Source organism: Salminus brasiliensis, chromosome 25 (assembly GCF_030463535.1).
Source record: "Salminus brasiliensis chromosome 25, fSalBra1.hap2, whole genome shotgun sequence".
NCBI lineage: Eukaryota > Metazoa > Chordata > Actinopteri > Characiformes > Bryconidae > Salminus > Salminus brasiliensis.
This window is the reverse complement of record NC_132902.1, coordinates 13,763,363-13,783,288: the sequence shown is the minus strand read 5'-3', so window position 1 is coordinate 13,783,288 and position 19,926 is coordinate 13,763,363. Positions and strand designations below refer to the sequence as shown.

The window sequence follows — 19,926 nt, the reverse complement described above, 5'->3', positions numbered from 1 at the left end:
AATACAACAACTAGCAAACAGGAAAGGGCAAGAGGTTTGAGGGAGGGATGTACATGTGAAATGGATGCAGGCAATGGTTACGGAATCTGAAAGTAACAAGAAGCACAGATCGAGTCTTCCTAGGAGAGGTGGGCAATATGTTAATTGTCATCATGATATATTACATGTAATTAGGGTATCTTCAGTTCTTAAAAGTACTATTATGTAATAGTGCAAATCACTCTTACACCACAGCTATAAATACAAATCACGCTGCGAGTTCCCCTTATGGACAGACGTAAATGGGCATTCGTTGACAAGCTGAGAGATACAGAAGCGACCACCGAAGTGAAATAAGCATAAGCATAATCTTTTAGGATAGGATTTTACACAAATATGGCTTTGTTACATTAGAGTTATGCAATTTTTAAGAGAGGTCTTGTGCACGTGCCACCACATGCACAAGACGCATAGAGCAGTATCAGCATTTCGACCCAGAGTAATAACAGAGAGACAGCGTTCTCCTTATTACAAGCCAATTTACCAACAAAATGATTTGGGAACTTTTAAGGCATTTCAAATTATGGTATATCTGGTATGCTTGTGCTTGTTAAATTTAACATTTCATTTGCTCTTTTCACATGCCTGTGTGAACGAATGAAAGATTAGTCCAGTTTTAAATTATTCAGTGCTATAATGTTAGTGTTGTGCTTTCCAAACTATGTTTCTGATGCCAGATTTAACTGTACAGCATAAATCAATGTGCATCTTGTTGCCTCTCTGCTGAGTTTATGAGCTGTTGGTGCCAAAACATTTGAGGAAATCAGTATGGCTTGGGGAGAAAATGAAGTAAGCTGGGAAGTGGAACATTCCATGAAATAAAAGCATCAATTCACTGCCAACGTTGTCTTTACAGTGGAACACAAAGAAATCCACAAAGGCTTCAGATGATCACACAGTACTCTTCCACACTAGCAGAAGTCTTAAATGCTGAAAAGCTATTTAAAAGTTCACTGAAAACTTAACAAGACCAAAAATCTTGCTGGAAGAGCCAAAGCACTGTTTAGACACCTCCAACCATTATCCACAACTTACGCCCACCTGATGCAGCTAATGTAGGTCAAGGGAAGTTTCTAAATACTAGAGCCCTCAGTTTTTCATAGAAACCAGGTGCATTTGGGTACCGCTGTATCTCCAAACAGGGCTGCTGATCTACTAAATTATCTTTTTGCCCATATCTCTTCTTGCTTCTATACATCTATATCGTACAAATTTAGTGGCTCACTAATTACCTGAATATGTGATCTAAGTTTGTAGTCTCAGCCTCAGATGCTCTGCAACTATTTTGGCATAGAGTAGATGTCTGATGGCAGTATAATGTTTTACTATACAGTTTTCCATTGTTTTCATGAATAAACTCTATCTCCTACTAAAGAGCCTTATTAGAGATACCGGGAATGCTTAACTGAAGACATGGTTGAATTGATGGTGAAAAACAAGACAAGCCAAGGAGATGTTTAATGAGATATTTTTGAGATTTTGAGATAATGAGATATTTCACATTAACATTTTTACTGTGTTTATAAAAACACAAATAAATTCCTTCAACAACATGGCAATCTACTTAAATATTCAGTTAGATGTTAAATAATTGGGATTAAAAAAAAAAAGCTCCTTTCCATGTTTATGGGTTCAATGCATTGTAGCGGATTCAGCATTATGGTTTGGTGTTGAGGTATTAGCCAACAATCATTTCTGCCCTAATGCAATAGAAGAATCACTGAAATAATCTGTAAATAAAATAAACTCCAGGAGAAGTCTGGAAAGATTCAACAAAGACAAAGGGAGCACTGTGCACATTTTGAATCACTGTTTTCATTTAATTTTCAGAAGCATAATTGGTAAAAGAGCTTCTCAGCTTATATAATGTGCTTTAATGACATGCTCTGTGAGCAAACAAAAATCTATTCACCTGTTCACTGTATTCACTACAAAGTAAAGAACTGTAAAGATGTAAATGGTATGACAGGCTGGATAATGTGAAATGGATGACCGAATGGGGAGTCATCTTAAAACACACCTGCTTGTGGTTCCTACCTTGTACTTCTGGTTTAGTAAAGTGTTAGTGGAGAGCAGCCCCACCTCGTTCTTTGTGTTCTCCCCAACGAAGAGCGTGGCCACGTGTGCCGGGAGAACATTTTCTAGCAGAAGTCGTGTGAGGTTCTCACACAGCTCGATCTCGTCCTTGTCTGTGCGGTTCTTGTTCTTCAGCAGGAAGTCCTGACGGCAGCAGAATTCATCCTGAGAGGAGGACGAACGGTTAGAATACAATGGGTGGAGCTCCATTCATTATTGTGCAAAAAAATAAATAATAAAATAGTAATCATTCCTGCAAGCATATTGTGTGCATGAGCTGAGATCAAAGACCTAAGACTTTGTCTATGTACACAAAATACCCTTTTCTCTCACATATTGTTCACAAATTTGTCAAAATCTGTTTTAGTGAGCACTTCTCCTTTGCCAAAATAATCCATCCACCTCACAGGTGTGGCATATCAAGATGCTGATTAGACAGTATGATTATTGCACATATGTGCCTTAGGCTAGCCACAGCCACAACATAAAAGGTCACTCTAAAATGGGCAGTTTACTTTCACTGTATTGGAGGGACGGGGGGGTTGACATCTCCTTTGCATAGACTTGATCAGGTTGTTGTGGCTTGTGTAATGTTGGTCCACGCTTCTTATTTTTTTCTCAGCTTATATAATATGCTATAATGAGATGATCTCATGCAACATGAGATGATGGTCATGGAAACACTCAATAAAATGCACCCGTGTTCGTTGTCCAACATACGTCGGTCCATACCATAACCCCACTGCCACCATGGGCCACCATGAGAAGAACACCTTTACAACGTGCCATATGTCATCGAATGTGAGCAACTGCCCACTCAAGTCGATTGGGATGACGAACAGCAGTCAGGTGGGGACCCCCATGAGGACGACGAGCATGTGGATGAGCTTCCCTGACAGATTGTGCAGAAGTTTTTGGTTATGCGAACCGATAGTTGCAGCAGCTGTCCGAGTGGCTGGTCTCAGACGATCTTGGAGGTGAAGAAGCTGGCAACAGCTCTGGTGGACATTCCTAAGACACTCTCCCTCAAAACTCACAGCAAATTCTGTGGCACTTTGCTCTGTGGCCACAGAGCAAAGTGCCACACCTGCCACACATGCCACACCTGTGAGGTGGATGGATTATCTCGGCAAAGGAGAAGCTTCACTAACGCAGATTTAGACAATATTGTGAGCAATATTTGAGAGAAAAGGGTCTTTTGTGTCCTTGAGTTAGATCCTTGAGTTCAGCTCAAGAAAAATGGGAGCAAAAACAAAATTGTTGGATTTATATTTTTGTAGAGGTTCCTTGTGACAGTAGTCATTACTGCTTCACACATTTTACACACAGCAGGAGTGAGAATAGTCATTTTTGTAAGCTAGCGGTTAAGTATAGTTATTGAGGTCATTCTCCCACCTCGTGGAAAAACAGCTACTCTAATGTTTGGCCAGGCTTGTACTGCTTACATTCCATTGGGAATCCAATAAAGTCACGACAGATCTTATCTCGATCATGATAGAAACATGTGCATCCCCACGGTACAACGTGTTGCACTATAAAAGTAAACAGTGTGGTGTGTGTACCTGACGTGATATAAGCAGCATGGTGAACAGAAACAGAGTGATGTAGATGCAGCTCATGGTCAGAGGATGTTTCATCAGCCCACTCTTCATAAGCAAAACCTTCGTAGGGCAACAACTACAACACAGATACATGCACACAGTCATCAGTACTGCAACTACAAACATGCATAAAGTAAAGTCAGGTATGGGAGAGTACTAGCCGCTAGCCACAGTGTGTGTCTGTGTCTTTACCTGCTGTTGTTAGACAGCAAACAGCTGTAGGTGATGAACAGATAATTCTGGGTATAGCAGATGATGATGTAATAAATTGCACAGGCTATGAAGAGGAAGGCCACCTTCCATTCAAAACTCACTCTCAGAAATACCCCACACACTAGTAATGCCAGGATGCAGCTGTACACTGAATACTAGAAGAAAAAACATACAATTAAGAAAATTATTTATTGATGCTTGTCAAACTAAACAGAAATCTGGTGTTTATCTTGTCTCAAACCAGTGCAGTTACATAGACATAGGCTGGGACTGAAATGGATACCTACTCCCTCATTAGTATTGTGTAATTTAGTGCAAACTGTTTAATATACTGAATTGTCATACAAACACAAAATCAACTGAAGGAGGTCTGTGCACATGTGCACCTGCTGGAGTGAGTCTGTGCGCCATTATTTGTTGAACATTGTTAGTCCCATTTTACTGTATGTATCTCACGAACATGAGGAATGGGTAATGGGGAGGAATATGGTCCTGAGCAGAAATCGGGGCTCCCACCCTGGCACATCCTGGGCCCGAACTCTTTAGCGATTTCAGGTGCAAAGCAAGAGAATGTTGGGAGTTCTTTCTAAGGGGAGGGGGCTTTAAAGGGCCAGCTAAACCCTAGCCCACTACAGACCTACCTCTTTGTTTTTCCTCATAAAAAAAAAAAAAATAATAATAATCACAAACTAACTTTCTAAAGTTACTTTCCATGTAGATTCCCACCTGTCTAAAAATAAATACAATATAAAAATTAAAAAACATATTTATTGCAGTGCGATGGGCAGCATTAAGCTTCTAGTCTGATGTTTGGTTAAGATACTTAAACTTGCTCTTAAAAGCTTTCTACAAGTCAATTTTACGATTCAGACGCTAAGAGAGAAATGGTCGGCATACACAATAGGGATGCACCGATCCCGATACTAAAATTACTAAAATTAGCTGGATCAGGTATCGGAAAATTAAACTGATCCAAGGGGCTGATTCACTTGTAGGGAACCCGATTTTCATACCGCCGGTTTTCTAGACTTAACTCAGGATCAGAGTAACATACAGATGTAATACACACATAGCAAACAGCAAGTGTTGTGCCCTTGACCTGTTAGGAGAACGGTGCTAGCTTCTCTTTAATCTCAGACTTTGAATTTCAGAACAAAAGTTCTGAGCCCAGACAACACTGTGCCAAGGTCCAGCACAATGATTATATTAATATTGACGAATAAATGTATATCTGTGTTCATTTGTTATAGTTTGTTTTACAAAGTTAGTAAAGTAATGTTTAAGTCTATCCTGATGCTTTAAGTCTCTCCCACAAGGTGAGATATATGATTTATTACTTCAATAATCAGATCGGTATCAGCCGAGTTCATGTATCAGTATTTGTATCGGAACAGAAAGAGATGGATCGGAGCATCCCTACTACACAACAGTGTCAGTAAACGCAAATATGGATCCATTTTGGTCACAGCAAAACACCTAAACAAAGTGGCTTGATCTGTGTACATGGTGCGTGTGATTGTGTTGTCTGTGTCCATGAACGCACAGTCTACTTACAGGCAAGTAGCAAAGGTCTTCACCGGTTCCGCTTTCATTGGCGTTAATGCAGTGTAAAGGGTCTACATTGTTTGGCAGATTAAAACACTGTGAAACAGAGGGAAAAAAAAAAAGTTTTGATTGACTGAAAGAGGACCATGCGACAACCGGACTTTCCGGACCACTTTCCTGCCCACTACAAAACATGTAATTTACCAGGTTGAACAAGGCAATGATGACGATAACTGTCGTAGCAATGGTTGTTAGGGGGAGACGCACAAAAGGCCTCTTAACCACTGCCTCAGACACAGCTGTTAACCACTGGCAGGACTGCAACTTCTCTGGGAACATTTTCTAAAAGAAAAGAAAAAAGTAAATAAGGTTTTTACACATTTATAAATACAAATACAAAAAAAACATCATTTTAACCCCTATGAATGGAAAGACACTGGTCAGGCCATAGATTTACTGGAACCATGCATGTGTGTGGATGTGAGACAGAGAAAGACACACACACACACACACACACACACACACACACACACACACACACACACACACACACACACACACACACACACACACACACACACACACACACACACACACAGGCAAATGTCAGTCTGTTTTTAGTGGTCACAGACATTCCAGACTGCCTCCAGCCAATCAGACAAATGTACTATCACATGACATTCTCCACATAATGTACAGTCTGGTACAATATGTGCCAGCAACTATGAGACTTCAAGTGTGGACTGCACATATACACACACACTATGATCATTATGTGTACACCATCATTATGTTTGTATACAATGCTTTATGTATGTATTGCTGTGATTCATGTGTTTATACATCACTCACCTTTATCTCAGTAAACAAACAGGGGGGAAAGGCTCTTTCCCATTTTTAAGCAGAAGCTGACAAATTATGTGTCTAATAAAAATAAATGTTTATCCTCATGGGGACCTATACTCAAAAATGCCCTGAAACCTGCAGGATTTTTACTATTTGCTCCACACAGAGCACAAAAACAGGACAAACCCACAAATCCACCAGACATCAAAACTCATAATGAGCGTGTATAAAAACGGCAAGCACCAGCGGCAGCAGTCTAACCTGAATACGATCCGCAAAACAGATGGCGAGGGTCAACAGCAGCACACACGCCAACACAGTAAATGTCACTCCCAGCTGCCTATGCCTGAAAAACATACAGAAATCAGTAAGAAACAGTATCTACGGACAGCCTGACTGTAGTGAACAACAATGCTGACATGGAAGGTTTTCATTTAAGTTCATTAAGTGCTTGTGTGTATGGTGGTGTTTGTGCATTTCTATCACTTACTTCATGGTGACAAGCATCTGAATGATGAAGATGCAAATGAAGATGAAGCTGGCACATCTGATATAGTACTTAAAACTGGGCATGTCTATGGTCCTGTACTGAGAGAGATATGCTAATTTTAATACTTGAGGCATTTTTCTGTTCTGCTCAATTGGACAGTTTCTTAATAGTTGTAGAGCGATGTATTGCAAAAATGCACTAAAATGGTCTTTCAAAAAGGTGAATTTTTAAATATCATATAAAATTACATTTTACTGATGTCTTAAAAAAATCTTGAAACTTTCAGATGAGCACAGTCATGATGACACCAAGTCTTACTTTTTATTTTACGCTGTAACGCCAAGTTTTACTGACCTAAAAAGCTACAATTTTAAAGATCATTTATTACAATGATGCCAAAAAGGAACAATGAATGGTAGCTAATACCTAATAGTAGTTACTTGGGGTGTAACTATATGTATTCTGTATACTCTAATGGTATGGGGGTCTCAGTTCGGTGCACATAGTCAAACAGTGAATACTCGCTATTAGGGTAAATGCGGCAATTTCACAAACATGGTCACCCTGAAATCTCAAGCCGTAAACCGGCGGATTAGCATGATATTGTAGAAACTTGTAGTGGTTTAAGAATATTGCCATGGTAACTGCAGTCTTAAAACCATGGTCCAAACTGTGGTGTGAACCGAACCGTCCCTTTTGTTGACTGTACACCCCTAGTAATTACTGAAAACTACAGCAGTTAAAAGGTATAAATCCCAGAAATTTAAGCCTAGCTTTTAACAGAGCTCAGTCAATTTTCCCTTTGTACTTTAGTAAGCCCGGGAACACATTTCAGCACTGTTTTCAGATGAGATGCTCACCTGCTTCTCCAGCTCTCGCTTAGTGAACCACCAAGACAGACCTGAGACTTCCTCTGATTTTACCCACTGCCTGCAGACAGGAAATAATAAATGTTTGAATGTTAATACATATATACGCTTATCTGAGATAAACATGTCTAATCAGCCTGATGACCAAGACTAGTTTTACCTTCTTTTCAAAAATACAGATTTAAAACTTGGCTGGCAAGTTCAGAGTAGGTGGAATTTCTTTTAGGATTGGAAAGAATTTCAGGCCAGAATCATGCTCGTATATTTAGCATGGCACATAATTCACTTTTGAGAGAGACAGAAAAACTCACTTGCTGGAGCTCAGCTCATCTATGGTAGTGATCATCTCATTGTGCAGTTCCTCATCAAATTTGCTTTTCTGGGACTTATTCCTGCGGGAATCATTGGTGGAGTTAGATACACACCCATTCAAGTACAGAGAGAGCGAGAGAGAGGGAGTTTGCGCCATCCAGTGAGGCAAGGAAAGTGACTGAATGGGTGAGAGAGAAAGAGAGAGCGAAGAAGAGATACAGAGAGAAAAAGACACACAGATGGTGTGTGTGAGATAGAGAAATCTGTGTATAGGGTCGTAAGTAGTAGGACAGGGCAGGGGTCGCAGCCATTATCATGCTGGTTATGGATATCTTTGGGCCAAAGAGCTAGTGTAAATAGGGAGTACAGTAAGTGTGTGTATGTGGGAGTGGCATGCAGGATGCCATGTGTTAGTTTAAACCCCTGGGAGAAACAGCAATGTGTGGGGATACAGCCTGGGAAGGAAAAGAGCCATTTCCTCACACACAGACACACACAGACACACAGACACACACTTTCTCCTGTATTAAAGCCTTAACCTGCACCATGCAGTGCTCTGGGGGTGCTGGGGGGTGAGGGGGGGGGGGCACACTCTCCAGTGTGGGAGTGGCTGTTAGGGGTCATGCTGTGGGCCAGCAGCAGACGCTTGGTGAGAGATTGGACTGTTAGTGGTGAAACTATAGCCTGGAAGAACCGGCCGAACCAATGTGGCTCCACACTCACTTATTGGTGCTGAATGGAGGAGCGGGCAATGAGAAGGGCTCCTCAAGAGATTCATCAAAACTGCCAGGGACCAAAAGTCAGAGAGAGACCTTTAACTTTTTGACTTCAACTTAAGAGAGTGAAAGAGAGGAAGAGGGAGGGAGGGAGGGAGGGAGGGGGGCAGACAGAGAGAGAAAAATACAGTGAGGGAAAGATGAAAGTGAGACAGTGAGCTAGCACGAGATAGCAAGAGAGAGAGAGAGAGAGAGAGAGAGAGAGACAGCAAGAGACTCCGGTATTGACAGAGGAGAGAGAAATACAGTGAGAAAAACTGAGAAAGTGAGATAGCAAAAGAGAGAAAGTGAGATAGCAAAGGAGAGAACGAGATGGAGAGAGAGAGAAAGAGAGAGAGAGAGAGAGAGAGAGAGAGAGAGGGAGAGAGAAAGAGAGAGAAAGCGAGAGAGAAACAGAGAAAATAAGAGAGCAAGAAAGTAATACATAGAGAGACAGCTAGAGAAAGCCAGATTAGCATGCGCGAGAGAGAGACGGTAAACAAGAAATAGACAGAGAGCAAGATAGCTAGCAAGTGAGCCATGGGAGAGCGACAGGTAGCAAGAGAGATGACAAGTCAAAGGTTCAGGGTGTACTTTTTGTGTCCCACACACTCACACACACACTCACACACACACTCACACACACACTCACACACACACTCACACACACACTCACACACACACTCACACACACACTCACACACACACTCACACACACACTCACACACACACTCACACACACACTCACCTTTCTGTAATTTTAGGTGCTGATCTCAGGGGTATTTCCTTTTAAAAAATATATTCAACACAATATAAATACACAACACCATAATACTTGTCATTACTGCACTGTAACAATTATCTTACACTACTACCTGGCAAAGTTTTTGTATATAATTTTCAGAAAATATCATTTTCTTCAGCTAAAACCCATCTGATAGAAAACTACAGAGCTTTAAAATGAGCTGTTTTTAACGGAAACAGTTCGCTTAAGATGAGCATCTAAAAGTAGGCTATTGAAACATTCCACAAAACCACAGGAAGGCCTCTACAGCGTGGTATCACACAGTGTGCGTGCGCTATTTCAGGCTAGATTTGTTACATGGATTCATTCTTTTTTGCCTCCAAAACCTGATTTAGAATTTTCGTCTGATATCAGCCGATAAAACCAACTGATCCGTGATGTATCATTTCTAGTTTTCATATGCTTGTGCATGTGTGTACATGTCAGAGGATGTGTTCACCTTGCCCCGGTTCTTGCCGTTGCCCATGGCGTCATTGATGAAGCCCTCTCTGCTCTGCAGGTGGGCGAACGGCTTAACTGCACCCCAGGACTCCAGATAACGTGTCATTCTCACGGACGCCCTCATCTTCAGACCATCGCTCACACGCTGTTTAGGAACACTGCGGCTGCTTTGCGATGGGTCCTTGGACTACGTAGACACACATGCACACAAGACTTTTAGACTGATGATCAAATCTCCAAGAAATGGACTCCATAAGATGGTTAGCATTGACGATACACACATATGCTCAGATATGAGCCAAAACATTGTGGCCTGTCTATATGCTGTTGGTTGTCCCCGTTCCGCAAAAACACCCAACTCTACAAGACCTCTGAAAGTGCCATGTGCTATCTGGCAACAACAGGTTTCAGCAGATCAAATAAGTCTTGTAAATTCCAGCACATCCCACAGGTAAATGCCACATGTACCCATCAGACAAGGCCACCTTAGTCTACTTCAGTTTCAGTTCAGATGCTTGCATGTAAATTGCAGTCATTTCTGACGGTGGACAGGGGTTAGCATGGGTTACCATAATCATCATTAAACGCTTCCGTGGCTAGTGCACAGTAGCTGTTCTGTCAGTTTAGCCCAGACAGAACTGCCTTTATCATCTTCATAGGTCAATGAGTCTTGGCTGCCAAGCACCCTGTTGCTGGGTCATGATTTGTTACTCCTTGGACCACTGTCTGAAGGTCCTCCCCACTGCTAACAAGAAGCACCTTACCAGCCTTCCTGTTTGGAAGATGCTCTGATCTCAGTGCCATAACGCTTTGGCTCAGGTCTGCCCATTTCTCCCAAATTCAACACGTCGACCACAAGAATTGACTGTTTAGTTACTGTCTAACATATGCCCCAGACCTTGACATGCACCACTGTTACAATATAATTAAAATGTTACTCACTTCATCTATGAGTGGTTATGTTTTGGCTCACCAGTATTTATACATAAAGACATAACTGAGGGCACTGACCCGTGGGTCTATGACCAGGTACGTCTTGATGTTGAGCTCTTTCAGGTAGGTGTCTCTTAGATGGCCATCCCCTTCCTCCACTTCATAGGCCTTATTCAAGTGCTTCAAAGTGGCTTCGGTAATATGAACCCGGCTTTATCCGATCAGATCAGACCAGACCAGACCAAGTCAAGTGAAAAGTAGGAAAAGGGGGAGGAAAAAAAACAAAACAAAACAAAACAGAACTTACATTTTCACAGCATTTGCAATATTTGAATCCGAGCAATCAGCAATCATAAAAGAGAAATTGCACTCTCTAAGTCTCAAACCTTCAGAAACCTTATTTTCTGTAACCTGTAACCTTCATCAACACTGAGTAAAATAGCAGCTGGACAGCATGGCCAATAACTCAAACCCCTTCCATACGGAAAATTAAAATAAAGGCACATTTACGCTGAATGTTAAATACGGATACAGATATGGACGGAACCTTTTGTCCGTACTCTGCGTTTTGTTCGTATTTGTGCACATTCTCTGAAAGCTTATGAGCACATCACAACTCCCTCCACCGCTGCAGTGTTTGTTGTTGTGGTCAGAAACCTTTTACTTCAAACTGCCCTCTAGTGCAGGAGAGGTGGGCCGAATTATTTATGGCATAAATTTAGCATTTTCCTGCTAAAACACACCTGATTCAATTCACCTGTTTATTGCCAGGTTTATTAGGTCTGTTGGAGCAGTGCAATCAGCAAACTGTGCTGGACCCATTACTTAACCCTGCTCGAGTGGATGTATTGCATCCATGCCGACATTTCAAGGTTTCTTCCTCTCGATCCAAGGGAGCTTTTTCTTGTTTAAAAGAGGCTCGGACCCGGATCTGCTTTGTGACATTTGTTGTAAAAAGCGCCATATAAATAAAATTTAATTGAAATGAAAAGTATGTGGACAGGGAAGCTTACAACATCTGAAACTGACATTCATTTTCGTATGTAAAAGGAGTATAAATAAATAAATTTTTAATTTCCTTTTAAATACAAACAGCTTCGAAATTTGCAAGTATAAAGTTGATGTAATCCAACTGAGCACACATTTCAATGCTCTGCACACTCTCTATGCCATCCTACTGACTAAAACTGACAGTTTTGATCTAACTGCTTTTAGAGCTGCGGCTTTTAACACAAGCTCAGTTTCAAACTTCAAACTTTAGAATGTTGACCGTTACTTAGACATACCCTGGCAGCCCTCCGGACTCCATGTGATTGGCTAAGGTGACGTCATGCGACCACACATCAAACTGCCATTTGCGTAGGCCAATCACACCGCAGAGCACATTTCCAGAGTGCACCCCGACTCGCATATTAATGTCCACACCAGTTGCCTCACGAACAAGCCTGAAAGGGATCAAATTAATATGAAATTAATATTTTACTTTATTTTAACATTCATTAAACATGCATGAATGCCAGTGTATATCTGTATATTTACATATACTTACTTAATAGCTTCACACATGTCTAAGCCCATTTTGACGCAGTTCTTGGCGTGTCTAGGTAAGGAAACGGGTAGGCCAGACACACAGTAATAACAATCCCCCAGGATCTTTATCCTCATACACTCGTTCTCCTATAGGGACACGCATTCACAAACAGAGACACAAACAGTAGAAGCCTCTGCGTAAAGTGAGCGATGTGAAACGTCTTGCTTTTCATTTCAAGACCATGTAGGCCACCACTCCGCAAGTGGTGACGAATCTAGAGAAGAGAAATCATGCCATGCAGCCCAACAGAGTAAAATAACAAAGAATAACAACAAAAACAAAAAGCCTTACGAATCTACAATCGATGGAAATACTACCCTGTTATCCACGTTGCTCTACATACACATTTTCTGGTAAATCTGTAGGATTAAGGTGTTTAGCCAATCACAAACCAGAACAATCCTGAGGGTAATTCGTGGTCTTTTATGAATGAGCTTTTTAACATGCAAAGCAAAGTCACAGATTTGACCATTTCTCTGTTTTGAGTCTGTAGAATGTTGACAATAAGAGATCACTTCTGATACATATTACATAATACTGATACAAGTATTAATCACAATAAGCGACGCCCACCTTTAAGAGTTTCTTCCACTTTTTATCTAAAGGTTTATGGTCTTATCGTATCCAAAGTAAACGTTGTCTGAAGTAGACTGCTGCTGTGGAAATTAATCATAAAGTAGCTGGCTATGCTAACCCAACATTCCAACAGGCTATTTAGAACTAGTTTTTCAGCACAACACAAAAAGATGAGTGCTGTGGGGCACCATATAACTTATATCCATGACCTTCCAAAGAGGACATGCGTCTATGGTTGAAGGGGCTAAATTGAAAACAGCCACCCAAACGTCCATACGTCTGTTCTTACCATTTTTGGGACGCTTGGGTTCATTTTATTAATTTTTTTTACATTTAGCACCTTCAACTGAAGATGCAGGTCCTCTTCATTGAAAAATATATGGTGCCCCACAACATTCCGATCTTTTTGTGTTGTGTTCATAACTCTTCCAATTACTGATTATTAATTAACTGAGTATAATATCCAAAAAACTGAATGTTTTTAATCGCTGTGGCTGTGATCTAGATCAACGGATCCGCTGTCATACTGCACATTCTAACACAAAGTAAACAAAGACGGCCCCTCCATTGTTGTAAAAAAAAAAAAAAAGAATAAATAAATTCTAATTAAATAAAAATGTAAGGTGAATACGGTAATGACCAAAGTGTGCAAGTTGTTGTTATCACACTGCCACATTGCTTATGCCACACAGAGGTATTACGTGTGAAACAGGCCTTAGATTAGAGAGTTTATGTAGCAATGCTGGAACAATGAATCACTAATTATAAAGTACTTAAAAGGGCAGTAATTAGGCCGGTCGCGATTATTACATTATCAACTTAGCGAGCAGAATTTGGACGACATTTCTGCTGACCTCGACATTGCTCATTGTGTTTGTGTGTAGTGTAGCAGAGACATCAGCTTTTAATCAGGCACGCTGATCTGTTTTCTCGTTGCTGACTGTCAGAGAGGGCGAGTCTGTGAGTGACTTCTATCGTGTAGGAAAAGGGATGAAGCCGTGTTCCACAGCTCCGGTATGGGAACAAGATGAATGGGAGAGGAGAAGTTCATTGCTCTTTAAAAAGCTGTAATTGTATTATTCTGATATTATATTACCATTATATCAGTGGCACAAAACGGTCTTAAAATGAAAATATTAGCAGTTATTGCAATTATTTTTTGGGACAATACATCTACCAAAAAATAAAAAAAAAATCACAACAGGTCCAGTAATAATTAGATCAAAGTCTAGGTTAATTAACTAATCCTCAAAATAATTATTACACATTTACACAGTGCAAGACAAAAATTGCTTACTTTGGCAATTTGGTCAAACTTTCCAAAGAGCTCGTTCAGCATTATCACCAACTCTTTTGGAGAACAGTCGCTGGCTAAACGAGTGAAACCAACAATGTCTGCATACAGGATACTGAAAAAGAGACAAAAGAGAATACAGAGAATGAACGGCACACTTTAGGTAAATGATTTACCGTAATTTATTTAATTATACTGCTATAAAATTAGACTTTTTTCAATGAAGCCATATATTTAAAACTCATTCTTCAGTTCTATGCAGTTCAGCCAGAGAGAGAAAATGCTTGCCAGGCACCAACACCTCAAAGGTTTTGGACTATTATCTATGACAGGTTCCCAGATTACTGCAGAAAGGAACTTGAGCCAATGTCAGCTCCTCCAACTAGGCCAAAAACACTCCAAAGAAAACTCGCAGAGGAGAAAAACATCTGAAACTGTTCCGAAATGATTTATATAATCCTTCACACTGACAGTGGAAGCGAATCATGGTCCGTCACAGAGATCACTGTGCCTCGTGACAGCCTTTGGCTTAAAGCCTGGTCAGAAAGGAACTTTTTCCTCATCTGAAGATTCCCAGTATAAACCACCCATTACAAAAAGTATGACATTCTCAATACCCCTCTACATCCTTCACATTTCCAGAACTATCTGCAACTGCATTCTCTGGTCAGCTCATTTGCTGGAGTTAAGTCAAAAATTGACACGTGAATTCCTGGCCTGACAATGATTGAAGTCCATGCATGAAATCAACAGTTAGCTACTCAAGTGCAATTTTGTTTTTGTTTATGAAATTATGGTTCAGATAGTTTAAGTCAATTTTCAGCTTAGGAAGCAAGCGCAGGAAGACGACAGGAGGAATCACAGACGTTTATGAAAGTAGTTTTCATTGAACAACGCAGATCTTTTAAAAGCAGCAGCACATCTAACCATGACCTGTAGGTTAATAATGCAGAAGGCTTTGAAAACACTAGATAGAGACTAGATAGATAGGGACATCACAAGGGCTTGAAAAATGCTCATTTTGTCCGTTTTTAGTTTACTTTACTGTTTGAACCCTGTGGCTGCTTCTGCACACTGTGTGAATAATTCTGGATGAATAGACCAATAGAAATGCTCTAAATGACTTAGGGCTAGAATAAACTCTTATTTTACATTGACTTTCGTTCAAAGTTAAGAACTTTTGCCTTCTCCTGTCACCATTTTGGAGAGACAGGTTTTTAACTGGACAGCAACGGTATGTTTAACTGCACTGCCCAATCATTACAGCTTATTTAAAGTCAGGTCAAAAATCATCAGCTGCTCTTTGTAAGGCCCAGCTTGTGCAAACAGACCGTTGATTGATTTTGTCACGAATAATTCAGATTAATTCACTTTAAGACCATAATTATTGCATAATTATTATGATGATGTTGAAACATGTTGATCATTTATTCATGTGAATCAATAACCAACAAAAAATGTTCCAGATCTTCTATATACAAAACTATATTCTACTCCGTATGTGAGGTGCCAAAACAATAAAATACACAAATGAAGCTTAAAACAGACGATTTATCGATTTAATCTACACAATCTTACAATCTATGATTTACATAACTGCAGGACAGTAAAAAAGGCAAAGGCAACCTTTTGCACTTTTAAACGCAGTGGGGAAAAAAAAAAACCTTCACAGGAAGACTGTAGAGACAAACCATGGTTTCCATAACAGACAGCTGACATATATACCTCTTATACTGAAAAGGGTCCATTTCCCCTCAGAATGTCAGTAGACCGGTCACGCAAGCATGGCAGGGATACGATTTTACGAGGAGAAAGGAGCAAGAAGTAAGGAGGTGTAAAATAACATGTTTCGTTTCATGGTTTGTGGAAAGAAGTGTTTGACTTAGAGTCGGCAGAAATATGAGCTTCATAAAGGCAGTGTTTGTGAAAAGGCTTTCAGACGCGTCCTCACTTCAGGCTTTAGGAGCCTCTCACCTCGTAAGATAGTTCCTGCCTGTGCAGATGGGTAGGTACACACCCACACACACACACCACACCACACATCCAAACCTCTGAAATAAACTTGCTAAACCATCTGTTCACAAGTTGAGAGCGCACACACACATTCCCACAAAATTCATGTCAGCATTGAAAAAACGAACAGCTTTAAGGCAGTGTCTTCAGAGGTCAGTGCCTTAGACTGTTAAATGCCCCCCCCCTCAATATGCATACACAGGTGCTATGAACCATGGCTATGCACAGTGGGGTCCACTACTGAAAATTGTTTGCATTCTTTTCATTACAAATGTTACACGTTTAATATATTAGCATATTAAATGTGTAGAGTCTTTAAAATGTGAACATGAATTTTAGAGTAAAATAGTTGCCCCTCTTATTAAAACCCACTTAGTAGTGCTGAAATATTCAAATGTGCTTTAACTTGCCAAGGCCTCTTAACTTTTAGCTAAGTTAGTGACCATGACTAACATGGCTACAGCTGATCTGAGAAGGATGATTGTAGATTCATTATGAGGAGTAATCACTTTGCTGGAAGAAGACTGAAGGTGGACGGTCAGGAACAACTCAAGAACCACCAAGCCACAGATCTCATGAACTGGAAAATGCTGGAACTTTGCAAATCTGAAATATGGTTAAACACTCCTCAAAAACAGCCAAAATGCATTAAACAGACGTCTGGGAAGTCTGGGTGTGGTCTTAATACTCTAATAAATGTGTGTGACTGGCAAACAAGATTTGCTTACTTTTCCATGACAATGTATACAGCCCTAAGACTTTTTTTAGCTGTTCACTTTGAATCGTGGTTGTTTCACAAATCTTTATGCTTTAGGTTTTGATATCTGTAACTGAGTGAGCAGTCCATATACAGAGACAAGCTGCCCTGTGCCCTGACATCCCTTACGTCCAGCACCCATCGCAAAATTTTGCCAAGGCAGATAACTGGAGCGCACCACATGGGAGGGACGACGGACAGATGTCAAAATATCAGATCTCAACGTTAGCTTGTCAGGTTTAGCTTTGGCTCGCCAGGTTGCTTCGATTCAAAGAGAGGACGGAGCCATGTTAACCTTGTGATTGGTCAGGGGTATGTGGACACACACCTGACCCACTTTTAGGGCTGCCCATTCTGCATAGAGAGGAGAGCAATACTGGTGAATTACAGGAGACATTTATTGGGGTTTGGGAAAATACACATAAGACATACCTAGTACATTTACACTGGGGGCCTTGAGGAGCTGAGTAACTTAATTAGACAGAAAATTCAGATTTAGGTTCCCAGGGGCTTTAAACCTTAAAAGTACTATGCTCAGAAATATGCATAAAAGCACATTTAACTCAACTATGCCAAAAAAAAGTGGAAGAAAAGTGTCTGTCAAGGTGCAATTTATTTAGGGGCATTTCGACAAATATATAGCGAGGTGTATGTATATTTTTGACCCTGTGTACAAACTTTACATTTTGTCCTATTAAAGATGTATGTTGTACACTCATTCTGCCCCCAGAAAAGAGAAACAGTTCTTAGAAGACTCAGTAACAGTAATATTAATATTGCCATGACATTCATGCCCATGATGAGTATGTAAACCTCTGACCACAGCTGTGTGTATCTAAAATTGGACACAAAACACTTAACATGGCTTTAACCTCCTCTGATAAAGCACAATTAATGTAGAGGGAATCATCAATGAAGCTGCTTGTGGAAATGCTCTTTGTGGCCCTGGGGTTGCTACAGGGCAAATTCCAGAAAGAAACTTGACTGATTCACTAAAAATGTATAAGTAAGGTAGTCTCTCTTAATCGCATGGGCTTTACTCTTGTTCTGGTCATGCATCTCACACATGTGACAGTGAAAGTTTATGTGTCCTGCCCACCAGAGATTTACAGCTGAAAGTGAGCTCTGTGTCTAAATATAAAAACTTGCTCGAGAACCGGATATCATAAGCATGGGACAGAAGGGAGTGAGTAGATATGAAACACCCCTGGGGTCAGTGGTTTGGAAATGGAATTAATTAAATCACTGTCCACTAATGAGGGTCATGAAGAGCACTTCATGAACAGAGACAGTGGACCAGTCAAACAGAATTGAGGATATGATCAGGAAGAGTCGCACACAAAAACACACAGCTTTCATTTCCTTAAACAAAACAACCTACTCAGCTTCCCCTCGCAGGGCCTGACAGAGTCATAAACACAAAATGAAGCCTATGTGTATAGATAAACCAAGATAATGAGTTACGTGTCTCGTGGCACACAGGGTGTATGTGGGTTTGTATGTGTGTACATGTTTACCTGACGTTCTCGTGCCTCTTGACGTAGAGACTGTGGAAGTTATTGTCTTTAACCAGCCACTGCTGTGCCTCTTTATCTTTGTATTTGCAGCGCTCCATTATGGCCAACTTCATCTCCATAGAGATGTATACCGGCAGCACTGACTGCAGCAGATTTTCCTGATGAACACAAACACACACACACACCAACATTAGGCCAAGTCTATTAGGCACACAGACTGAATTAAAGGAGTAATAGTTGCTAGATGAGACAAGTAAAGCCTAAAACCAAGGGTTTAGGATAAGTTACACCTGCTTTATTGCATTATTCCAGCATTAGCCTCTGTAATTAAATAGGCCGGGTTGCCCGCCCAGCCGAACCCATGTGCTTGGAAGGGACATGCAAATTAAATCCACGGTCACACATGCACTTTTACGCAGGAATTTGAGGGCAATTACATTGGGAAGGGCTGGATGTAAGCTGGAGTTGAAATCTCAGTAAGCCTGACGCTGCAATATACCTGTTCATAAGACCTGCACTCTCACAAAGGTGCTACAAATGGCTCTGTTATATAAAAGGTACTGTTACAGTAAATTGTCTTTCCAATACAGAACAATGCATTTACAAGAAAGGACAAGAAATTGTAACTACAAGAGATATAAGACTTTGTAAACAGAGGGGGAAACGGGAGTTGTGCATAGTGCTAACTATTCAAAGAAATAATGTCAGAGGAAATATTTCAAAACTGTGAATTTTGCCACTTCCTACAATACACTAGATCAGGAGTCTTGAATTCCAGTGTTGGAGGACTGGTGTTCAACATAGTTTGGCTTTTTTTTAACTGCTCAAACACAGAACTGCTTTAATCACATCAGGTTCACTGCAAGGTTTAGGTGCATCAAAGTAGGAAAAACCCCTAATTGTGCTAGACCTGCCCTCTAGGATTGGAACACAAGATTCTGACCTTGGATTCGTGCCTCTTAGCGTGGAGGCCTAGAGGGAACACTGAACACTGTGGGGCTGTGGCTGTTTTGGTTTCAAACAGACGACCTCCGCCACAATATGCCAATATGTAATCCAAACTACAGCTACAACTGTGCACTTTGCAAGAAAAATGTAGATGTTTTTGGAAATGTTGACCGTACACAGGATCAACACTAGACAGCTTTCATCTTTTTCTTGGAAATGGCTCTGTTGCTGCCGGTACTGTTGTACTCTCTTACAGACTGCAAGCCATCCTTCGTACCAGTTAAATAGTGAATACAGTGCAGGAC

At 40.6% G+C, this 19,926-nt stretch overlaps 1 protein-coding gene across 5 annotated transcripts in view; it reads right to left on the bottom strand.

Moving 5' to 3' along the window:
- Positions 1–19,926, bottom strand: part of adcy7 (adenylate cyclase 7) — a 96,426-nt gene that overhangs the window by 8,102 nt on the left and 68,398 nt on the right. For 2 of the 5 annotated variants that reach the window (XM_072671063.1, XM_072671064.1), the window contains exons 6-21: positions 18,674–18,831; positions 14,390–14,501; positions 12,475–12,602; positions 12,212–12,370; positions 11,004–11,136; positions 9,991–10,179; positions 9,495–9,532; positions 8,715–8,774; positions 7,991–8,071; positions 7,671–7,740; positions 6,811–6,908; positions 6,582–6,666; positions 5,484–5,816; positions 3,909–4,084; positions 3,678–3,792; positions 2,077–2,280 (exon numbers count right to left, since the gene is read on the bottom strand). In XM_072671063.1, the coding sequence (XP_072527164.1) occupies positions 2,077–2,280; positions 3,678–3,792; positions 3,909–4,084; positions 5,484–5,816; positions 6,582–6,666; positions 6,811–6,908; positions 7,671–7,740; positions 7,991–8,071; positions 8,715–8,774; positions 9,495–9,532; positions 9,991–10,179; positions 11,004–11,136; positions 12,212–12,370; positions 12,475–12,602; positions 14,390–14,501; positions 18,674–18,831 (2,139 nt within the window). The remainder of the gene's footprint in view (positions 1–2,076; positions 2,281–3,677; positions 3,793–3,908; positions 4,085–5,483; positions 5,817–6,581; positions 6,667–6,810; positions 6,909–7,670; positions 7,741–7,990; positions 8,072–8,714; positions 8,775–9,494; positions 9,533–9,990; positions 10,180–11,003; positions 11,137–12,211; positions 12,371–12,474; positions 12,603–14,389; positions 14,502–18,673; positions 18,832–19,926) is intronic. The other 3 variants (XM_072671065.1, XM_072671066.1, XM_072671068.1) reach the window with 3 other exon arrangements.